The following is a 25,253-nucleotide window of genomic DNA, read 5'->3' on the forward strand; positions in this document are numbered from 1 at the left end:
AAATTTCAATAACCAGTCCTTAATAATCGATCTAATTTTCACAAAGGTTAGGATCAAAGAATATTTTCAATAGCCATATCAATCACTCTTTGATTCAAGCCGTTAAATATCCTTAAATTTCAATAACCAGTGTTATATATCCAAAACTCTCAACTCAAGAACAATTTTTGATGAGAATTCTTATGTTAGTTAATTAGTTACAGAGCTCTATCAGAAATGAACAGTAATTGATAGAAATATTTTCTATTATGGTAATTAAACTGGAAAAGCTTGAAATAAATAAGTCTAAATCATTCAAGTGTTTTTAATTGCGATACAATTATGTCTAGAAACATAGGATAAAAACAAGTTCTGTATGGCATCTACATTTTAAAGGGAATGTTTCAAAATTGGAAATTAGCAAAAATATGAAACAGACTATAGTCTACAACAACATTATCCAAAGAGCTAAGAAAAATTAAAACTGGTTGTCACATACAGCAGATTCAGTTATTTTTGTGGATACAAATTCTTATGGATTGAAGAAACATTGTATATTCCTGGATATCTGATTTTGTGGTTTTCTCAAATTCTGCATACAAGCCTCTATAGCATTTGTACTCTGTTGAACATTCAAATTTATGGTTAACCTTTACCATCAAAATATATGAAATGTGTATTCCGCAAATAATAATGAATCCAATGTATATATCAACCATGTTCTCTCTAAAATACTACAGTGGAAAACACACTCCTAGCTACTCTGATCTAATATCAAAGGTGTAAAACTGTTGAATTTAAAATCTTGACTGACATTTCTACTGTTAAGTGCACTATTTTAAAGTTTAAATTCATGATTTCTTCAGCAAAACCTGATTGCAAATTTAATTGGGTCCAAGGTGCTGTATGAATAAATCTTATGATTGATGACTGATTTTTTGGTGCTCAATCTCAATTTCAGCAATTAACTTGGCAATGTCGATGTTTCAATTTTAAATAAAAACAAGAATGTGTACATAGTACATGGATGCCCCACTCAAACTATCATTTTATATGTTTAGTGGACTGTGAAATTGGGGTAAAAACTCTAATTTGGCATTTAATTAGAAAGATCATATCATAGGTAACATGTATACTAAGTTCCAAGTTGATTGGACTTCAACTTCATCAAAAACTACCTTGACCAAAAACTTTAATCTGAAATTTGCACTATCATTTTCTATGTTCAGTGAACCTTGAAATTGGGATCAAAACTCTAATTTGACATTAAAATTAGAAAGATCATATCATAGGGAACATGTGTACTAAGTTTTAAGTTGATTGGACTTCAGTTTCATCAAAAACTACCTCGACCAAAAACATTAACCAGAAGCGGGACAGACGGATGGAAGGACAGACAAACAGACAGACTGACGGATAGACGAATAAACGAACGGACCCACAGACCAGAAAACATAAAGCCCCTCTATTATCGTAGGTGGGGCATAAAAAAATGATAAAGAAACACCACAACTAACTATTTTCTAGAAAGCAACTGTTTGAAAGTGGTTAATAGATTTTTGGCCTCAGGATGCAAAAATATTTGGGAATCAAACTCAGTCAAAGATATGGTGAAAAAGGACAAAAAAAATTGACAAGGGAATACTGTGGCTAAACTTATTCCCATGGTGCCTTTAGTTTTATATTTGCCTTAATGTTACCTGCATAGAAAACAGTTTTTCAAGAAATTCCTTTTTCATAAACAAACAAAAACTGAGCAAAACCAAGCCGCAGTACAAAGTCATTCATTAAAACAGAGTCCCCGGTGGGAAAAAAATCTACCAAAATGCAAAATAAAAGTTGTAGTAGCAAGCACAAAGCAGGTGCAGTGTAAATAACAATGTTCTTACCTGATTTTCAACAATCTAATAGGCAAAATTAAACATATCATTCCAATGCAACATTGTCTATAACGTACATTTTGATTGGATAATGCCACAAATTTCAGGACATCAATTTCTGAATTGATGATCTGAAACTGTACTTGCAAGCAATGGTGTATTGTGAAAGACTAAGCACTGTTTTAATTCAGTTGCATTTTGGAGGTAAATTTATGTGAGATGTGGGTAGAAATAAGTTGATCACCCTTTCTTTTATTCATTAATCAGGCCAAACAAAAAAGTATGTGTGTTTACTGTCAAATGCTGGAAAAAAAAACAGGGTAGGTAGGTAGGGATTTTTTCTAATTTTTTTTAGATTGAGTCTATGGGAGCAACACTGTGACTTCAACAGTGTTTAATTGAAAATGGCCAAAAAAACTTTAGGGTAGGTAGGGGTACAGTAAACACACATACTTTTTTGTTTGGCCTTGTCTAGAAAAAAAACATTCAAGCAACAAGTATAAAAGTATATAATAACTGTTTTAGTACAGCACAAAGCAGTAATTCAACAGCTATCAAACAAAACATTATAAATAAAGTTATATTACTGCTCTTCTATAAAAGCTTGCAAAGCAAACCTTTTGATCAACTTGCTTGCTATATTTGTTAAGTAGGTAGTCTGTTTCAGTCTGTTTACTATATACTGGAATTTGATTGAACAATAAACATTTATTTCATGCGATGACAATTTTCATTGTCCAATCAAATCAAATCCCAGTACATATAAAATAGACTGAAACTCTGCCTACCTATTTTTTGGCAAACATCCAAGCAAACAAAGCAAGCAAGTTGATCAAAGTTTTGTTTTGCATACTTTTATAGAAGAGCTGTAAAAAGTATTTATCACTTATGCAAGACAATGAAGAGGATATATGAAAGCCTCAATTTCTGCAGTTTGAAAAATTGGATACAACAATAAAAGCATGAAAAATACAAATGGTCAATCAGAAGTACTTATTTTGAAATGTGCTGTAGTTATTAAACTGCTGACAATAAAAGCTTAATGTTGGAAAAACTACTGTGGGTTCATTTATTTTTGTGGATAATAATTTTGTGGATTGAGGAAAAATGCGTTTTCAAGGGGACGATAAATGGCTGACCCGTGTTAAGAGAGAGCCATATCTCTTGCACGTTAAAGACACCCTTGTAGATTTCGAAAAAGAGCAGGCTAATGCCGCTACAAGGCAGCACTCGCACCTGCTAAGTGGAAAGGGATTAATATAAGTTGCAAAACTTGTTTCCCAATCCACTAAAATTAAATATGTTTAAACTAAATTTTTTAAAATTTTTTTTTGCAAAAGTCTATATACAAGCCGATAGACTAACATTTCTTTGCACATAAAAAATTAGGGGTTTCCCTTAACCCCACAAAATCCACAAAAATTGATATTTCATGAATAATAATGAATCCAGTTACAGTAATGAATATGATGTAAATAAATATTTTACCTTGCGAGGTAATGGTAATGGCGGTGTTTCTGTTCCGGATGATTTGGAGTCTGAAATTAAAAAATAAAGCGTAAGGATGATTCTCAATTTTTTATAATCACAATCTTTAACATGAACAATGATGTATACTATGCAAAATTATTTTTTTAAATTTTCTCTCTCATTTTGAACTCTTTTCAGTAGACCTTTGAAGGAAAGTGTCAATCAAAATTGATCAAAGCTCACAATCTTTATTATATATGTATACTAGGCAAACTTTGAGTCAACGGCATGACATTTGTGATAATGGTATTTAAAAACTGCATTTCTTTGGTTAATGTATGTTAAAATTGAATAGCTCAAAGAAAAATCTAAGATTATTCCTTATATTTTTGACCTACCATCACTGTTGGACTTGGCCCTTGGTCTTGGTGAAGGGGTCACTCTGGAAGAAAAAGATTGGACATCATAAGTTAATAATCTAACTGCTTTTTCACCCATATTAAAAAAAACACCTAAGTTTATTTCAGGTTTGTACCCTGTACATTCAAGGAAAATATACTGCATAAAGGCACTTTATTTTTCATGATTTCTAATCCAGTATCTGTCTGTGAGGTTCTATTTTCACATTTTTCTTGTTCTTTTTACCTGATTTTCCTTTTACAGCAAACACAAATAGAAGGAGAATTTTTGCAAAATTTAGAATACCCCTGGCAATTTTCACAATCATAAAAAACATCACAAAAGTTTCTGAATTTATCAGTAATGATAATTACCCTACTCCTGTTTTATCTATCTCTGGAGGTGGTGAGGGCCTAGATGATAAAGCAATTGTTTTCCTGAATTCTGGAGGTGGCGGTCGCGAAGGGGGATCAGAGATTGACCTCCTATGAATGACCTCTGCAGGGAAAGGTTCAGATTTGTTTCTTGCATGCTTTTTGTCACTTGGTGGCGGTGGTGGAGGTTTCTTCATTCTTGGTGGCAGTGGTGGGCCATTACCACTGGGTGATATCTTGTCATGTGACTGTAGGGAATCATGATGATTGGTTGAAGAATTCATGGCTAAGTTTGGCTGAGAAGCTGTGATATTTTGCATGTTTGCAGCATTATGCACTGTAAAATCTAAATATAAAATAATATAAATTTAGAATTATGATTATCTGATAAACTTGTTTTATAATATAAAAGGACAGAATCTGCAGTTTATAATTACATTGTTTACTGAATAAATATGAATAACTAATCATTTGTAAGGGTCACCTTTGCTACAAAAGTAGGATGTGTAAATTGGGTGTGTGATACCATATGGAAAATAATAATTGAGGGGAGGGGTTGGGAAGTTTGTGACTATGTTTTAATATAATTTCCTATATAAGTTGTATTTTGGAAGGGTCAGGTCAAGAAAGAGAATGCTGGAAAATTCTTCATCTCATTTTCTTCCTACAATAGCCTTAAGGAACTTTTAAAGCTGACTATGCAATATGGGCTTTGCTCATTGTTGAAGGCCATACAGTAACCTATAAATGTTAATTTATGTTTCAATTGGTCTCTTGTGAAAAAATGTCTCATTGGCAATCAAACCACATCCTTTTTTTATATATATAAAGACTTAGAACTCTCCTAAATTTTAATAAATATCCCTTTATTTTTCTTGTACTTTAAAACAAAACTGTTTAATGTTTGCATAATTATTGGCATGCACATTTTTTTATTATTACATGTAAAATTATTAGACTATTCAATCCAGTTTTATATATTTGTAATCAAATCACTCAAAGGTGTGTTAGCAGCTGGGTTATTGTAAATTTTATTACATTATTAATATATATTTTTTCACATTTTCTATCAAAAATATTCTCGATATGAAGCCCTTAACAAATACATTATATGACTGTCTAGAAAAAAGTAAGATCACAAAAATACTGAACTTAGAGGAAAATCAATTCGGAAAGTCCATAATCACATGGAAAAATCAAATAACAAAACGCATCAAAAACGAATGGACAAGAACTGTCATATTCCTGACTTGGTACAGGCATTTTCAAATGTAAAAAATGGTGGATTTAACCTGGTTTTATAGCGCTAACCCTCTCACTTTGATGACAGTCTCATCAAAGCCATAGTACGTATGAAACAAAGACTGTTGACTATGAACATAGACCAGTAATTAAAAAAATAATTCAGGACATACAGTAATCATGCTGATACATGTATCATATAAGATTTTCGTCTGTATAAACCAATATTTATTTCAAGGAAAAAGGAAATTGGTTACATGCTACAATAAAAGCATTTAGGATTCCACACAAACATCGGTATTGTCTTGATAGCCTATCAAATTGTCTGAAGGAAACGTCAATTTTGTGAAGCCACATGAGCTGAAAGTGGCGTTGAACATTCACTAACAATTAACATAATATTAGAATTTAAAATTGTTTGTATATGCATTTGTTCTTCCATTCCTTGAAGATATGTATTATATGTTTGAAACAGCAAAGGTATTTTTTAAGATGAAAACAAAAATATGCATGCTAAAATCAAGTTAAAACTGTTATCCATGAGACACAAAGTTTAAATTACATTACATTTATATATATTTGTGAAAACATCTCATGCAGTTACAGCCATAAAAACACAAGATGAAGGGAAATCTCATGCAGTTTCTCATACAGATCCATGAGGAAATTCTCATGCAATTCTGATACATGAGAAATTACTTACTACTCCTTACACTGCTCCTTTGTCTAGTATGGGTAAACTCTAAGAAACAAAACATTATTTAAACTGATATTTTTTTTCAAAATGTCCTTTTCTGCAAACAAATATTAGCATCTCACAACAGATTAACTGATGAAGTATCACCAAAACCAAAAAGGAATTAACTTACATTATAACAACTTTTCTGCTTTGGACTTGACTTACACTTTCTTGCAAATCTATTTACTTTTCTTTTTTCTACTCGTTAAATTTTCTGCATTATCATGTACGTGGTTGCAAGTCATTTAAATTCCTTGTATGTTTTGCTCCAACTCTAAGACAACACAAGACCATTTGCAGTTTGCTTTTTTTATAAGGGAAATAATATTCAATGTTTGGTAATTTTCTTTTTTTTATAAGGGGAGATAATCTTTCAAGTTGAGGTGAGTTCAAGTGAAATGTTATTATAATGTATCTAACATTTGTTATGTTTTGTAATTCAGATGGAAACAAAAGACAAGTGATATCTGGAAATGTGGTTTTCAGAAGTCATGGGCCTGATATCAAAGATGTTCCTTTCTATCCTTAAGATGTTTTTTTCTATGAATTCCTCTAAAGAAATTGGCAATAATGGCAGTTATTGTGTAGCCTGTTAGATTTTTTCCACTACATCCTGTTACATCTAATTCACACCTTGAATATAGACTACACTTTCTAGACAGTTCTAGAGGCAATTCAGAGTATGAGATACAGTGTAAACAAGTTTACAGTGGAATAACATATGATGTCTTTTGTGCTTTCTGTGTTTTTTTTTTTTTTTGTTCTGGCTCATTGGTAGTTACTCCATATTTCCTTTATACCAATAAAGTATTTTTAAATAATAAAATGTTGTTTTCGTAAAAATAAATATGACTTACTTTTTGGTTTCATGTATAAAGCCTGTGACTGTGACAAAGCACGATCCCTTGCGTCTAAACCTTCCTTATGGTTGCTGGGTAATTCTAATGTACTAGCACCAGTCACTAAACTAGGTGGTCGTGACCTATTTTTACTATTCCTTTCTGGAGTACTCTAGGGAAAGGATAAATATAAAATATAATATTGTTTTGATTTTTTTCGTATAATGCTTCATAAACTTTTACATCCAACAACAGCTGTATTTGTTTGTCCATAGCCATGGAATTCAAAATCCATGTTCTGAAAATTCACAAAAGTTATTGTGAAAAATGTGGCAGGGTTATAATTGCAATAATTTAAACTCGTGTTTTGAAATGTTTTATATTAATTACACAGGATTTTTCTCAATATCGCAAAAATTAAAATCATATTAAAGTCTAAATTGACAAAATTGCAATTATAAATGCATGCAATAATTTCTGAATTTACAGTAATAAAATAGTTACCATAAATCACTGTTTTTGTCAGTTATGTTGGATTTCAAAATCCAAAATAGTGAAATTTGAGATAAATAAAACTCCATTTCTTTTTTAGTTAGTGATAAATTTCATTCATTTTAACATTCTCTACCACTCAGACAGAAATATGCTTCACTGTACAGAAATAAGTCTTAATATCTGCTATCTGAAACTTTATATAAACTCTATGATTTTCATTTGTACTGTCCAACTACAACTTATCTTTCAAAAGTTTATTTTAAAGTCAGAAACTGGATTGGAAGAGAAAAAAATAATTTGAAGAGAGACATGCACAGACTTATCACTAAGTTGTTGACTTAAAAACTTTGAAAATGACTAAATTCTGAATACATTGTAATAAAAAGACTGGGCATGTTTATGCTTTTCTGTAAAATGATCTTCAATTGAGTGCTGTAAAGAAATCTCTTAATATGTTTTAAATAAATTAATCTTATATAAACTAACCTGTCAAAAATAATATGCAAGCATTATCATTTACCACCATGAGTGGCAATATACATAATATTCCTGTATAAATGTAAATTCTGTATGCATGTCCAAATCAGGAGCCTGTAGTTCAGTGGTTATTGTTGGTTTATGTTTGTCATATTTCTTTTTTCATAAACTATTTTGTTATAAATTAATAGGCTGTTAGTTTTCTCAATAGACCACTTTCGAGTTCATCCGTCACCGGAAAAAACTCGTCAATTATACGCGCCTTTATGACGTCATTTACCAGATAGAGGGGGTCGCCTGTATCCCTGCACTATTTATGTTCATCAAGCGTCTTGGTGATCGTCAGTGTGCAGGATAAACTAGAAATAATGGTTGTTCTGTAGGTACTTAATGACAATTCCCTAATGACATCAATGCTGATTGTCAATTTTGAGAATTCAATTTGTCGTATAATTCGTACAAACTAGAATTATAGTTTTCCAACCACTCGCTCAACATTGGAATGGAAGTGACGACGCCCTTAAACGCACGAATGACGTTCACTAAAACCAGAGTTTTTGACGGAAATGCATCGAACTCGAAAGTTGTCTATTAAATTATTTCTTATTCTTTATGTCAAGGCCTTTTATAGCCAACCATACATAATTGGTTTTTTTCTCATTGTTGCAGGCCATATTGTTGCCTATAACTGCTTACAGCAACTTCATTTGAACTTTGGGGGATATTTGTCTCATTGGCAATCATACTACATCTCCTTATTTTTAAACAATAATTTTCATTTAAAATATTACTTGAAAATACCGGCTCAAACTATTACTTACCTCAAGGTCATCATCACTGTACCCTTGGTCTTCACCAAAATGTTCTTCCTGTAAAATATAAATAATTTATATAGAACAGTTCAGGATTTGCTTTGCGCCACCTCATCACAAAAAAGACTAAGAAAATGATCCTGTATATTGAAATCTTGGTACACTTCCAGTTACTATGAAGACGCCATGTTTAGGAAACATCGAAAATATGATAAAAAAAAAATTAGTTTTGTATTTTTCTCACTGTTCGAATGCCACATTTTAATTAACAAATTTAGTGAACATTTCTTTTCATTACCATATATGATCAAAGATAGATTTAAAGATATTTTATAGAAATTAATACAAAAAAGGTTGCATATCACATAAACACTACTTAGCCTTACACATGTATACAGTTGTGTACTATACACACCTAAAGACAGTACTAAAAAATAAAAAAAACTTACATATGTTAAATCCCAGTCAACATTGACATTGCCAAATACATCTTTCCTGCCTTGTAAAGCTGCTTTCAACTGGAATAGAATTAAAAACTGGTGAATGTGTCAAACAGACAACAACCTGACAAAGTTGCAAAATTATCACAAGGCCACTATACACATATAGACTTCTCTTTTTGTCAGAAAAGTAATAAGTGTCTATTTTTTTCAATATGTCCCAACTTCAATGTAATGTTTCTGTGGTTTCATAGGTAGTGTGTTTGCTTGGAGTGTGATAGTTCTTGGGTTACAACCCCAGCTAGGTCAAACCAAACACGTTAACATTTATAATTGCTGCTTTTCCTCTAAGCACACAGCATTAAGGAGAAAGAGCAAAGACTTGAAGTTAGAATAATGAGTCCATGTAAAATGACATGTCATTCTGTTGACTGCTACTTAATGAACTAGCAAACTAAATATCTGGGTCCTCAGTCATAAAACTTTACTCAGAACTTGGAGTACAAAATTAGTGCTTGAAACACCAAATCCAGTATTTTGATTGGTTGATTTTCGAGTCTGAGTACGAAAATTGTGCTTGAAAGTTTTATGACCGCAAGACCTGGTAGGTCTAGTACAAAGCAGTGTTATTATTCCTATTACATTACCTTGTTCTCATCATGAATATGCATATTAATTTGCTGCTGGACTTTCAGCAGTCATTCATCAATGTTATGTTTAACAAAAGTGTGTGAAAACTCATTATCCCGTTTCATTAGATTTTGAATATTGATTCCTGGATATCCACTTTTATTTAGATTTGTCTCTGATTTCTGATAAGATTTTTTCCCCCACAATGCATGAAAATCGGTACCAAAAAAATAAAGGAATCCACATTGTACTGCAATCAATGAAGTTAACAAAGCATTTTTATCCGAGTACTATGGATTCATTTATTATTCATTGGATTTTCATGGATTACGTAGGTATAGGAAACCATGAAATTAAATGTTCAACGAATGACAAATTTTCTATAGGCTTGTATGCAGACCTCGGCAAATCCACGAAATTAAATATTTACGAACATACAGGTTTTTCTTTATCCACGAAAGTTGGTATCAAAGAGAATAAATGAATTCACAGTATATGTAAGTCACATAATTAATGACACCTTACATGTAAAACTGACAACTTGGTATTATAACAATCCCTTCCATGAAAAAAAAACAAACCAAAAAACATACAGCTATAGTTGTGAACTACAACTTCAATTGGTCTCTAGGGGAGAGTTGTCTGATTGGCAATCATACCATATCTTCTTATCTTTTAAGAAATAGTTATTGTCAATTGTAATTACCAAGTCAATACAAATCTCATGATTATTCTCCTTAGCGATGTCCAGCGGTGTCTGGCTATCGTTGTTTTCTACATTGGCAAGCTCTGGCTGGGTGCGTAGAATCAGTTTCATACACTCGGTTTTATTCAACAATGAACACACATGTAAAGCAGTATTGCCTTGTTTGTTTTTATGACCTAAACTATTTCTGAAAAAGATAAAAAAATAAAAAATGTGCTTTTGTATATTTAAAGACAAAAACAAGTATTTGTCAATTGGACAATGAATAAAACATTCAATATGAAGAAGATAAAATTGCTGCAACTAAAATAAATAAGTTTCTAATTTTTTTCATTTTTTTCAACATAATTAAATGTATTTAAAAATTGGCTTGTTACTATACACAAATTCCTTTTCTGTTTCTTTGTAATATATATATATAGATCAATGTATGGATTTTGATTTTGAAACAAGACATCTTTATAGAAATAGTGAAATCACTCAGTTGGCATCTGCCAATGGACATGGTGGACCATACCAATTTCACAGACATATCATGCCAAGATGTGATCTTTCAAATAAAGCTGGCACAATAACTGGTATTTTCTTTTCCTCATGCCACCAATATGATAAATCTGATTGGGGGAGAACTTAAAACCTATATGTACTATTCAACATGGAAGGATTGACAATTTCTACAGGGAACGTGTACTCTAAATATGCTTGATATGACTATAAATCAGTAAGGACTGTAAATTCAAAAATTATTGCATGCATTTATTATTGCGATTTTGACATTTTGATCTTAAATGCGATTTAAATTTTGTGATATTGAGAATAGACTTGTTTAATTGTTATACAAAATTTCAAAAAGTGAGTTAAAATTATTGTGATTATAACCCTGTCGCATTTTTCGCAATAATAAAAACATCCCAATAATTTCTGAATTTACAGTATTTGACTGAATCAGAGGAGTAAACTAGATATACATTTTTAAATATAAGAGTATATTGTTGCTGAATTATTGAGGTATTGAAAATAAAGAAAGTTGAAAGACTTTTGATAAAGTTATACTTTCATCAGTTTTTGATTATGTTACCATGACAATTAAAAAATAAATATTGTGTATATTTCATCAAACTTAAATCATTAAATAATAATTGAGGACAGTGTGAAAACGTCTTGAAATTGAGTATCTATTTACTTGCGTGACTGGTTCCTATGAATCAATAATTGAAAGAAAAAAATATATGGTGATTTTTTCCAACTACTAAGTGAATTATTTTGCTCATTTTAGACCATAGCAATGCTTAAAAAGCTGCATTATCATGACATTCGTTTAAATTTACATAGAAGCCATGGGTTGCAGCTCTGAAATCATGGTATTTGATTTCTTTTTGTCTGTTAGTAGTAACTTTTGCATGTCAGAACAATATAAGAACTTGAATTTTCCTACTTTTTGTCCTGTTGCCATGGTAACCGTTGTTCATAGAAACAACAAATAGCTTTCATTAGACTGTCATGTAAAACTTTATTGATCTGTGTAGGTTTAAAAAAGATATGACAAATTGTGTCACACTTTGTTTTACACAATTTTGAAAGATATACAAAAAACTGCTATTGATCACTTTGTCGGCAGCGGTAACAAAAACGGTTTTAGGTCAAAACAATAGCCTTGAGACCTAAATTTTACTTTTTATTTCATTAAAGCTCATTGTTTTGACCATCTTATGTCAAATCTTAAAAAAAACTCAATGGACTAATTTTTTTTTAATTTAGGAAAAATACAAATTTTGAACATTTTTTTTTTTTTTTATTTTGTGTGCAGCAGTGTTTATGAAATGGAGCTGGATTTATCAAATATGTATAAAACTGCCATTATTTGTGTTTTATTTACATTTTTAACATTATTTTTGTGATAAATGAAGAACAAACCTTTAAAATACTTTCAAAGGCTTGAAAAAAATCCAGAATATAAACTGCAGGTATGTATTCATACATATTTGTGATGTACCAAATTTGGTGACTGTTACCATGGAAAAGAATCTGGTGACATGATATTTTCAACTCAATTTTTTAAAGAGGCAATTGCATTACATATACATGTATTAAAAATTTAAGAAAAATTGAACAGTGATAAAAAATTTGTCATTTCTTCATGATCTGTAGGGATCCACCTTAAATTTTCAATGAACTGCAAAACTTCTATAGGTTTTTGTATGCTGACTTAGACAAAAACATGAAATCAAATATCAACAAAAAATACAGACATTTTTCAATAAGCAAAAATTGGTGCACACAAAAAAATAAATGAATTCACAATATAAGAGCTTTCTGTCAATCAGTGCTTAGAGCTCGAGCAAGTTGTTGTGTTGAAATAGTCCAAACATGGTTAAAAAAAAAACTCTAGCTAAATGGTCAAATCAAAGTTTAAGTATTACATGATCAACTACACATGATGGCAAAAATGTTTTCTAAGTATAAGAGCATTAATTTTCAATCAAATTGTTTTAGAGGAGAAACAAGATACTTCAGATTCATTATAATTTTTTTGGTTACCAATTTTCATCGATTTTTTGAGTACAGGTTACTTACAAAGTTAAATATTCAACATATTGCAAATTTTCTATAGATATATATTCAGACATTAGGAAAACCATATAATCTAAAACTATCCACGAAAATGTTAACTATTCCTAAATCAACGAAAATTGGTATACAGGAAAATATATAAATCCACAGTATAAGAGCTTTCTGAATGATAGTCCCGTCAGGAGGGGACGATAAATGGCTGACCTGTGTTTCTGTCAAATGTCTCTACAAATTGATGTAAGGGGGATGGACAACGACTTATTTTGTAAAATAAAGTCCACCGTATTCACTTACAAATGACTATTCTGTACAATGAAGTCTACGATATGCAATGAGTACCCATCTTCTTTTTCTATTGCTAAGTGAAGTGCTGTCCCTGAATTTTCCTGAAACAACAATAATAATTGATTATTTTGATGTTAAATCACGACTTTATATGTTAATATAATAGAACTATTAAGTACAATCTCCCCCCAAAACATATATTGCTGCCAATGACCACTTAATAAAAGCATCGAAATTTATGTTTCCTTTTTGAATTAAAACAGTGACCTAGAACAAAGTTAATGACCTGGACAACAGTATTCTTTATAATAGTTTACAGCAGAATACATTTAGTATGTAGGTAAAGGTAGAATCTTTGGTTAGCTTACTTATTAGTTAAACCATGAAGTCATTATCAGGTTAGGTATACTACCCTCCTTTCAGAGTAGTCTAGTTCTACAGATAGATAGATTGGTTATCTGTTATACTAGTCTACTCTGAAAGGAGGGTAGATTACCTAGCTATAATTACTACACGGTTCAGCTAACCAGAAAGTTAACAAAAGATATTGCCTTTACCTACACACTCAATGCATCTGCTGTAACACTTTTTGACTGCAGTATTTGCAGACATGAATTTACTTTTGTTTGTGTAATAGTTATGTTTTTGGGTCAGTATCCCCCTCAAAATGTAAATTGGGAAATTTTATAGGAAAACCTGACAAAAATTAACATAGAGAAAAATCTTCGCCCAACATTATATTTTGAAGACAAATAGTTAATAAACAAGCCATACTCCCAGTGTGAATATCATTCTGCAAACTAGAAAATTATGAAATACATTTGATATGCCTAACACTTTACCAGCTTATATAATTACCTAGTCCTCTGACAGCATGATTAATTAGTATAGCAATTCTATTGACCTCCCCCAGGTACTTACATCGTCTGGCAGTTCTGTCATTAGATCAGCCCCCTCTGCATAGACCTGAATTAAAGCTCCTATATCTTGCTGTATTATTGCCTGTTTTAAGTCCTGCTTAAGATCTTCCTTGTCGGTGCTGGTTATTATTGCATACTTATGTTGCTCATATTTAGCTTTAATATAATGGAGTCTTTCTTCCCTGTAGAATTAAAATGAATCATGAAATGATATATTCAAATTTTGTGTGTCAATGAACATGTCTATTGTATATGCAAAGATCTCTGGAAATTTGTTTATCAATACCTGTACTAATAACAGACTGCAGTAAATAATTACACTTTGCCTTTTAAAATTTGCCATTTCATAAATGTCTATTTGCTTTTTAAATTGTAATAACATGATAAATGATGTTCCAACAATTTTCTAACACATTTCATGCTAGATCTACAAATATCAATTTCGCTGCTGTAGTGGAATCATACAATTTCAACAAACCATAGATGAACTCACTGTTTGCATGACATTGGTGCACGCTGATGCTTATGTCCTAAGAAGATTTGCACTTCTTCTTTTTTATATACATGTATGTATGTAAACAATTCCTAAACTCAAATGCAGTTCCACAATAATGCTTTTGTTTTATATAATAAATCACTAATTGCATGTGTCCAAAGATGTTTTTTTTTTCAAAACGCAATTATAATGTGCTATATTCAATGCTTATAAAGACAGGATAGGTGATTTAAAATCCATAATGAAAATGATAATTGCATACATACATAGGACTAGAAGGTTTCAGTTTCATTGTCTGATCTACTTTGGCTTCTACTATTTCATTGAAGTTTTGGTTTCCTACCACTCTGGCCAGCTGAAATTAAGAAAAATTGTTAATGCTAAAAAAAACTTTAGAATATTGATCTAAATTAAAAGCTTAACTAGTTGTGGAGAAACGACTTATACATTTATATACTGTAAATTCAGAATTTTTTTGGATGTTTTTATTATTGCTAAAAATGCAACAGGGTTATGAACGCAATAATTCAAACTCCCATATTAAAATATTGTATATGGATTAGACAGGATTTTTCTCAATATAGCAAAATTTAAAATCCCATTTTAGTCAAAAATGACAAAATTAATTACAGATGCATACAATAATTTAGAATTTTACATGGTTAAATTAAAGTTGTCACTGTAACTACAATTAAGGTATTTGAAAGAGAAAACTTTGAAAAAAAATTGATTGGGAGAGGAGGGATAGAAGGCAAGAGCAAATATAACACCCTAACTCACCATGATCCATCTTCTCAAGAATTGATTTGACAATCATAACAATTAACTCCTTTATTATAGTTTGAACTAATTGTATTGTCTAAAACCATTGACAATGTTAAAAGTTTTTAAACTGTTCAAATTTTCAATAAAATTTTTTACTAAAGTGGCAGACACAAGTTTTTCAACTTAGAACGTCCTCTCCTTTATATAGAGTATACATACCAGTAGTTGTGAGGTTCCTAATTCATCTATAACAATACTCTGAGTTCTAGAAATATGTACACCTAACTGTCTATGGATACCACAGCATTCTAAACAGATTAATACACCTAAATTTGTGGACAGCCACTCGGGATCTGAAATGTATCAAAATAAACAGATAATACAGCTAAATTATTGGACAGCAACTCGGGATCTGAAATGTATTCAAATAGATAAATAAAAATTTCTCACTCTCAGAAATAAAATAGCCATGATAGTCCAATATTTTTAATAGGAACAGTTGACTTCCATTCGCATTATGATCACAATTTCAACCGACAGCTTGACAGTATTTAGACAATTTATTGAAAGTATTCAAATATATTAACAAATGCACCAAACATCTTAAAGTTATATGTTTTTTACGTTTAATTTTAAAAGGAATTTTTAATATTTTAGTAGAATCACCAACATATTCGTTCCTAGAGTTAGATAAATACATTAGAATGCACTTTTTAGAAGAAAAAAAATAGTATTTCTTACCTTTTGCATTGCAGTCGCAGCAGACGTTGTTGCCAGGCAACCTTTTAACAATTTGTAGAATACTCCCCGTCAGTTCTTTAACATTTTGGTTTATACAGGGAGAATTTGTGTTGTCGTGAAAAGCTTTCATTAATACTTGTTCTTTGGCATTATTTAAAACAGATATCCACCTGTTCAAATAGAATAATGAGAAATGTGGAAAAAAAAGTCTATAGGTTATCAATCAACTTACCTAGCCATACTTATACTATCCAAGATTTTTCAAAATTCTAAGGTTTGTAGGTAACCTACTGCAAAGAATAAAAAAAAAACTTCTGCCTGATTTATATTTTTCATCTTTTAAGTTAAACTACTGGAAGTAAACTTACTCTTTCATGCTTTCCTCATCTTCAGCTTGGAAATGATAGGTTCTGTTTTCTATAATGACAAAAAAATAGATTCAACTCATATGTAATTATTGTATGATGTTTGTTAACTCTCATTGTCAAAACAATTATACTTCTACATGAAAAGCACAAATTTTCTTATTTATTAGTGAAGACAAAACAGTAACCACTGATTATCATTATTCAGAGTACTGTATATTATTTGGTTGCAGTTTATGAATAAAACTATGTACCTCACTTATGTAAATCGAGTTTCATAAAAACATACACAGAACCTAGTGAAGACACTTCAAAATTTCATCTATGGGTGCATGTTTTTGTACAGTGAAAGTGTAAGAGAATTTCTAAAATTGCTTGTACAGGTGGTTAACCCATGTTCTAACATCCTTCCTTTGGTACCAAGTATGTTTTAATGGAACAGTTCTAATTTAATTTTTAGAAACTGTTTTTTTTCTTTTTACTTTAAAAAGTCAAAACATTGATTGAAAAGGACCTTCCTTATCAATGCTCATATGAAATATGATTTTTCTTTTTATAAATCAACTTTTAAAAAAATCTTGGATTAGAAAAGAATGTGTGCACCAAAGAAACAATTCACAGTTGTTGGGCATGTTGAGATTATTTAACTTGGTAGCAATTCCTTTGACCAACATGCCCCTACGGTTTTAAATACAAAAATACACATTTAATAAGCAACACTTACGAGAGACTAGATCAAAACACTTTTTACCAGGATCATCATGTACTAACTGAAAAACAAAAAAATAAAAATAGTTCTTCTTGAAAATTGCAGAATGATACAAATATATATATATACAAACCTTAACTTCTGAATGACACATTTATTTTACCTATATAGTAAGAGAAAGAGCTTATATCCTAAAATAGATTGATTGATTATTGGTTGCTTAACGTCCATCGGCAAATATCCAGAAATAGGAATCACTTTAATAGGTCTATTCCTAAGATCAAGCAGAACAATGTACAAAGATATCAAAGAACTAGACATAAGTTGTTGATCTAATTGATAGCAAACATGTTTTCTGAATTTTGTAGATAGCCATTGTTTAACTTAAGAGAGCAGCTTGTTCTATTCTAATGTATGGCACTCTCAGGCTTGTTTGACTTGACACATTTTGTGTGTCTGTCTGGCCAAAAAGTGCCATTTTCCGAATTATCAATGACCATAACTTTTGTGGTCAAAAGAAAAAATATTCAATATAAAATATATCTTGCTTTGTATCATAATATAGCTTTCAACAACATCTGTTTCTTCTTAATGTACTAGATGTAATACTTATAAAAAAATACCATATCATATTTTTATAAGAATATCATAATATGGTTTCAATAATATCTTTTTCTTCTTAATGTTCTAGAAGTAATACTTATAATTTTTTTTCTCAACATGATTTTTTTTTTACCAGTATGCAAAACAAAATGAATACATACCTTAACCTGGCAAGTAAGTAGATTTAATTTCACCGGGTCTTTACTCTCCTGCAATGTACATAACACATCTTTTTTCTAATACATATTATGATTAGCAAAAGGATATTATTTTTTTGATATTAAGATTTCCTCTACATAATAATTTGTGGACATCGATATAATTAGAAATCATACATTTTGCCATCTAATAAATTTTATTCCGCTTTTTCTAATAACTGTTAGTAAGATTCCAAATTTTTGATGTATGAATATGAAATAATTAAACTCTCTTGCTTTTGTTCGAATTCTATGTGTTCAATCTTTAGTTTTATGTGTAGTTTTTAAAGGACGTTCTTTTTTCATTTTGTCTGGTTTTATTTGTCAAAGCTGTTGAATGTCTGCTAATCCTAAATCATGTTTTTATATCATCTCTTTTTCTTTTTCATTGGTATTTCATTTCCCATTTTGCTCTATCACTTACATAGTAAATCCTTTGAACAGTACTGAATTAAAAGTTCTTCATTTTCCATCTTGCCTTTTTAAGCAAGTTGTATCATTGGCAGTCATACCACATCTCCTTATTTCTATATTAATTACTTACATCCGAATGACCAATTGACATTATACCATTGACAATCCTACATTTTCTCTTCTGCCATATTCTCTTCATTCGTCCCTCACTCTTTTTAAGAAGATTTCCCTCCTTCTCAAAACCATGCATTTTATTGCCTTGTAACTGGTGAAGGGAATATCCACTTGATACTTTATTGGCTGCAGGCTGGAAAGATATCAAAATTGTTTTTAATTATGAACATAACATATTAAGACAGTTATTTGTTTATGGATTTTTAGTGTTAAATAAAGCAACATCCCTAACTACAAAGTATCATATGATTTGATTTTTTTTTTCTCCAAGTATTTTTGAGGTTGGTTACACTTATCAATTATCAAAGTAAGTGAGAAAAAAATATACTAGTTTTAAAATATCTCACTTTAAACATGGTTTTAAATGTCAGGGTTTTTAATGTTGGTAAAGCTTTGAGGTTCTGTAGAAGAAACAGAATCACAAAATTACTCTTTCAAATTTTATCTCCAAACATGCTTTAACCATGAACCACATATACCAAAATTCCATTCTGAAGCATGCATTATTAAGCTTTTAAATTCAAATCCTTTTCCAATTTTTAACCAAAATTATAGATCTATCAGAACTCAAAGTAAAAAAATACATGTATCATTATATGTTTCTTCTGGTATTCTGTATAATAGAAATTCACTGATGCCTTTTGTTTTATAATGTAAACATTATTTGTTTCTATAACCATGATATAAAAGAAACAATTGGCATACATAACACCATAAAATAAACTTTTAATTAGCAATGGCATTATTAAAAGGCTACAATACCAACATACATAAAACCATCCACAATCTAAAAGATGGAAGAAATTAAGCCTCTTCAAATACATGTAATTCTATGCAAAAATGGTTTTGTTGGTGTTTAATATATTTTGAAGAATAGCTTTTACATTTAAACAAAACATTTCAAGTAACACTTCAGCTTCAACATGTATAGAAAAGGCTCTAAACAAAAACAAAATTTTACCCTTTTTTCAAAGTGAAATAAAATATACTGAAACTAAAAAAAGAAAATATTCATAAAAAAAAGCATCATAACTTAAGGTCACATGGAAAACAAACTAAAAATAGACAACATGCATCGTACAAAAAATATAAAATTTGTTTGTATAAAGTTTTACAACACGAGAAAAGCTTGAAGAGTCATGCCTTGTCACATAATACAAAGCAAGACTCATTAAGATTCTCTCCTGTTTCAAAACAAGTATTAATAAATTTTATTCTTTCTTACAAAATATGTATAGATTTTATCCTGCAATTAATCTTGTACAAATATTTTTTTTATTTTTTTTTTTAAATTTCTCAGCTGTGGCCGCTAATTTACAGAGAACCTAATTGGACAAACACTTTAAAGAGGATACAAAACCAACTTGTAATTTAATTGAATATACAATGATTGGTATCAAAGGACAGTTTATTTTTACCTCTTTACTTATTTGTTTTGTTAGATAGTTAATTGCAGGATAAATACATTAAAAGTGTTTGTTACTAGAGGAAATGCAACCTATTTTGCTTAGTTAAATCAACGAAACATAAGACTTTCTGTATTCTGCAAATTTTCAGATATCTTGCATTAATATTGCAATATCATTTATAACAAAACTTATTCTACCTGTTCTGGAAAAAATAACAGACTTTAAAATTTTGAAATCTGTCAATTATCCCCAAAAAATCAAAAAACACTTATTTCTTGACAAAATGTAATGACAAAAAAAAACCAAGCATTATGGGTAAACAGAATTAGATGGTATTGTTTCCTCTAGTATTAACACTTCAACATAAAAATAAGCTTTACACAATAGATTACCAGTCCTAAAGTTGAGTTCCTGTTTTGCTTGCCCAATAAAAATAAACCACAAAATAATATAAAGATATCTTTCTAATACAGCTAGATGTTATTCCATTTAAACATACATGGTATGTATGAGAATGACACTTTGAAAATGTAGTACAATGGATTTTACAATTTATCCGTTTATAAATAGAGAGAGAGTACCATCCCTAAATACCATGTATTTTAAATATTATCATGATTATTAGTAGTTAGGCAACTCTCTAGATATGTTTTATAAAAACATGCATGGTACATGAGAAGGACCCTACGAAAATGGAATACTGTAAATTTATTATGTTTTTTGAGATTCCAGATTTTGAGGGCAGTTAAACCAATGATATATAGAGCAAGTGTCATCCCTACATACCATGTATTTTTAACATTATAAGCTTAAAGGCAACTCTCTATTTTGCCTGTCTGATAATAGCATGAATGAACATTTCCCTCTAAATGATTAAAGATTAATTAAACTATATAGTTTATTGCAATTTGTTGAATCAACAAAAGCTTTTCATAAAAACTGGAAAGCATAGTACAGATTTTAGAAGTTAGACGTTACGCTATAAAAACATGATTAGAAATCGTGTAGATTGCTGTCTATACACATGCAGACCTAACTAATTTTAAAACTCCTAAATAAATCATGCTTTTAAGGTTCTTAATTTTGATATTGAACTAAATTGGTTGTGCATGTAACATGTGTAATGGTGTTAGTTTTGCTTAGCAAAATTATGTTATCATAAGAATGTATAACAGTTTTAGTAAATTTTCCAACCTGAGTGTGCAAAAATATTTCTGCCATCATTGACATCTTAAATAATGTGAAAAGAATATTATAAGATAACATTTCAATCAATGGAAAACGAGCCCTAAAATAGTTCTTTATCATATATTTTGTGAAGAATAGAACAGATGGTTCAAGGTTTTTTTATACAGCCTTTAAAAATTAAAGTTATCTAGTTACCCAAATTTGACTAAAAGAAATTCCAAACTTAATTGTAAGTAGAAGGGGTTATAGGAAAAAATTCCTTCCAACCCCTACATTTAATTTTGGAATAATCCAAGCCTCACTATGAGAATTAGTAACACCACATTTTGACCTCTTATTTTGGTCTACTCACTTCCTTATAAGATGCCATTGAACCTTTCAGGGCATCCCTGAGTTTGACAAGCTCATTCCTTTCCTGATTCTGGGTGCGTTTGATTGTCTCTAGTTGAGTAACTAGCTTATCTATGAACGACTGGAAGTGGTTAATGGTTTTTAGTCCTTCTTGGAAGAACCTGTAAATATAAAATGAAACAACGTGTATTTTAAATATTAGGTCACACCACAGGTAATTGAGTATTGCATTTTTGTGGGAACAATGTACTTTATAATAACTAATACAAGAAATCAAAGATTGAAATATATTCAATGACTGACCAAACATATTAATTTATGTTTGTCTGTAGTACTTACAAGTGTGATATATCGGCATTATTTGTTCAAGCATGTCTTATTTTTTTATATATTTTAATTCTTAGATCTAATTTATTGACTGGTAATATAAAACATAAAATGCAAGGAACCAACGTTATGTCTTTTTCTGCAAATTCTAAATCATTCTTTGTCATGAGGATTTAACATAGGAAAATTGAATCAAAGCTTTCCTATCCAACTTTTATCTAATACCTAAACTGAAATTTATATTTGAGTTTGTGGAAGTTTCCTGTCCTTAATCAGTAGGTGGAAAATGACAAAATATTGTAAGTTATTTTTCTAAGTGAAAACTGATTCATCTAATTTTCTTAGATACAGAACAAATTGTAGATATGTATATCTATAGTTTTGCCAAAGTCTGCATTCTTAAAATTGATGTTTAAAAATCCACAAAAAAGTTGTATTCCATGAATAATTATAATTTAACATAAGTGACTTTTCAGTCAAAATCATGTTTCAAGATAACAATACAATCCAATCTATTTGGTACTTACGACAATCCACATCTATTTCGTACTTACATTGTCAGTGCACGATAGTAGTCTACTAAATGCAGCAGCAAGTCTACACCTTTCTTTGTCTTGATTTCATTCACTCGTATCAAGTACTGAAATGGAGATAGAGAAAAGGATACAATGCAACTCACCATGCTATATATATTCATTCTTAATTTAGTCTTCTTAATTTAGTTTCTAGAATGAAATATGTTTAACCTAAGAGATCTTTATTTCTCTAATTTTTGTGCTATTTTCACATTTCTTGATCGTAGTGAGAAAAATATTTCTCCTCACTAGTGAAAAATCTGTTCTTGGCAAATGATTAGTTGAAATTTGATTATGACGTCTAAATGTTTTGTTTTCTTCAGAATATTCCTATTATGACGTCATGAAAAAAGGCGACAATGCTTGATGACGTTGCATATAAAGAACACAAGTTTCTGAAAATATATGAAAAAGAAGGATAAAAAGCATTAGAGAAACAGATTCCGACACTAAAACTCACGCTTTTAATAATAAAATTTAACTGTCTGGAGTGGAGAAATATCGTAATACACTTGTTGCAGTGTAAGAATCTATATTTTACATTCATCAGAGTTTTTACCATGTGGATGGCCTTATAATGGTTAGATCTATAAAACGCAAGTTTTTTTTACATAATTTGATCCAAATGTGTATGGTTGTGCATAGTTTAACTATTTTAAGGATAATTGGATTAAGAGTTTTATCAAATTTTTTTTTTTTTTAATAAATTAATGAATTTTAGCTGACATGTTCCTCATTTTAAGAAATTGTCTTATAGTGTTTTGTTGTTTTTTGTTTTTTTTTTGGTCATCAGACATGGCTGATTTCTTCATGATTTCACATTTAATGACAGAGAACATCAATTTCAGTGGATAACCAGGGGTTTTATTGGACTGTTATGCAACTGTCAAATTGCAACCATTAAATCAGGTTTAACCACAATATACCCTTAAATGATACTGGTACTAAGGGCTATTATGGTAAAAATATGTATAATGCAGAAGAGAAGTATACCTCATTTTCATTGGTGTAATGTATATTTAATGTTTGTTTTAATGGAGCAGACCTATGTCAGAAATCTGTTATTTTTCTCTCACTTTGCTCCATTAAGTGATATTAAGAATAAGTTTATTTTCATTTCTCCTGGTTATTTTTTCCTCAAAGAAAATTGATATACAACCATGCAAATTAGAACATTCATTAATCTCAAATTTAATTTTCCAATATTTGTTCATACCTCACACAACTGAAGTTGAAATACTTTTCTTTCTTTTTCCATTTCTTCAGCAATCTGCAACATAAAACAAAAATAAGATGTCATTTTTCCTCTTTATACAAATGAAGAAATTAATATGTTTACACAAGCACGAAGATTGTTTACACAAGCACGAAGATTAACTATCAAAAAATTCTTGCTGAATTGGTTTCATGAGATTTTGTTTAGATTAATACTGAAGGGAGGTAATTTCACAAGTTGCTTTTATTTAGTAAATTTTGACTGATCTTTTATATTGTTTTTTTTTAATATTCTTTTTGAACTTTAGATTTTACTCAATCTAATATACAATGAGTTTTTTTTTTGGTAGCATGCTAGCCTCAAGAGTGAAAGGTCATAAGTTGACCTTTGTCGAGGTTCAAGGAAAGACTTGAAATCATGCTGCATTAAGTAAAAAGAAAAAAAAACAAGTCTGCTCGGTGTCAGAATTGTGTTCAGGTAGTGTGAGGAGTCTTCCTCTTGACTGTTACTTTCTGAACTAGCAGGTTAAAAACCAATCTGATTGTCAGTCTAATAAAAAGCAGGTTTTCTATTCTAACACATAAACATGTTCACGCTTTTGCTCATTGTTGAAGCCCTTTCAGTGACCTATATTTGTTAACTTCTATATCATTTTGTATCTGGCGGATAGTTGTCTTGTTGGCAATCATATCATATCTTCTTTTTTTAACAAGCACTTTTTGTGACGAGTTTTTAAATGCTTATTTATGAACATCATCAAACATACATTGGTAAATATAAACATGTGGTTCATTTCTGGATAAAATCCCTACCTCTGCTCCTGTAATTGTCTCCCTTGTCATACCAACTTCTTTTGCCAATTGCCTCTTCTCTTTCTCTATCTTTGAACTTAAATTAACAACAATCACCATAATATAAGTTCAGTTAATCCGGATGACAGAAATTCTGTCTGATTTTAAGTATACTGTGATTGGTGAACCAATTTTCATGGGATTTTGTTTGTATAGATGAGCAATTTTTAAAATGTTCAACAAGGTGTACATTTAACAAAAAGTTGTCAACAAACTTTGTTAAAACAACAAAATCAAGACTGTAAATTGTGAAATTATTGCTTACATTCACTATTGCGATTTTTCATTTTAGACTAAATTGCGATTTTAATTTTTGCAATATGAAATATGTTTAGTTCACATAAAAAAGTTGAAAATGTGAGTTTAAATTATTGCAATTATAACATAAACTTGTCACGTTTTTGCAATAATAAAAACATCACAATAATTTCTGAATTTAAAGTATATTATTTTTCTTCATTCCATAAATATGGTACCCCAAAAATAAATTAATACACCATTTCATATTTTGAACAACTCTCTTTTATTAAAAATCCAGGTGAATTTTATTTTTTTATTTTGACAAAACAAAATTTGAAATCTCCTTTCTCAAACTTCACTGGTAATTATTAAAC

The 25,253-nt window shown here is 30.1% G+C and overlaps 1 protein-coding gene across 7 annotated transcripts in view; it reads right to left on the minus strand.

Annotated features, from left to right (window-relative positions):
* LOC143055536 (arf-GAP with SH3 domain, ANK repeat and PH domain-containing protein 1-like) overlaps positions 1 to 25,253 on the minus strand; it is a 43,573-nt gene that overhangs the window by 8,373 nt on the left and 9,947 nt on the right. For 2 of the 7 annotated variants that reach the window (XM_076228694.1, XM_076228693.1), the window contains exons 6-27: positions 24,601 to 24,676; positions 23,789 to 23,842; positions 22,552 to 22,637; positions 21,672 to 21,831; positions 21,326 to 21,361; positions 18,679 to 18,855; positions 18,099 to 18,146; positions 17,350 to 17,395; positions 16,629 to 16,677; positions 16,261 to 16,430; positions 15,739 to 15,872; positions 15,021 to 15,109; positions 14,260 to 14,440; positions 13,348 to 13,439; positions 10,483 to 10,669; positions 9,156 to 9,224; positions 8,716 to 8,763; positions 6,941 to 7,094; positions 6,048 to 6,086; positions 4,103 to 4,448; positions 3,728 to 3,771; positions 3,348 to 3,397 (exon numbers count right to left, since the gene is read on the minus strand). In XM_076228694.1, the coding sequence (XP_076084809.1) occupies positions 3,348 to 3,397; positions 3,728 to 3,771; positions 4,103 to 4,448; positions 6,048 to 6,086; positions 6,941 to 7,094; positions 8,716 to 8,763; positions 9,156 to 9,224; positions 10,483 to 10,669; positions 13,348 to 13,439; positions 14,260 to 14,440; positions 15,021 to 15,109; positions 15,739 to 15,872; positions 16,261 to 16,430; positions 16,629 to 16,677; positions 17,350 to 17,395; positions 18,099 to 18,146; positions 18,679 to 18,855; positions 21,326 to 21,361; positions 21,672 to 21,831; positions 22,552 to 22,637; positions 23,789 to 23,842; positions 24,601 to 24,676 (2,335 nt within the window). Of the gene's footprint in view, positions 1 to 1,868; positions 1,884 to 3,347; positions 3,398 to 3,727; positions 3,772 to 4,102; positions 4,449 to 6,047; positions 6,087 to 6,940; positions 7,095 to 8,715; positions 8,764 to 9,155; positions 9,225 to 10,482; positions 10,670 to 13,347; positions 13,440 to 14,259; positions 14,441 to 15,020; positions 15,110 to 15,738; positions 15,873 to 16,260; positions 16,431 to 16,628; positions 16,678 to 17,349; positions 17,396 to 18,098; positions 18,147 to 18,678; positions 18,856 to 19,683; positions 19,717 to 21,325; positions 21,362 to 21,671; positions 21,832 to 22,551; positions 22,638 to 23,788; positions 23,843 to 24,600; positions 24,677 to 25,253 lie in introns of all 7 variants that reach the window. The other 5 variants (XM_076228691.1, XM_076228690.1, XM_076228696.1 and 2 more) reach the window with 5 other exon arrangements.

Source organism: Mytilus galloprovincialis, chromosome 12 (genome assembly GCF_965363235.1).
Source record: "Mytilus galloprovincialis chromosome 12, xbMytGall1.hap1.1, whole genome shotgun sequence".
NCBI lineage: Eukaryota > Metazoa > Mollusca > Bivalvia > Mytilida > Mytilidae > Mytilus > Mytilus galloprovincialis.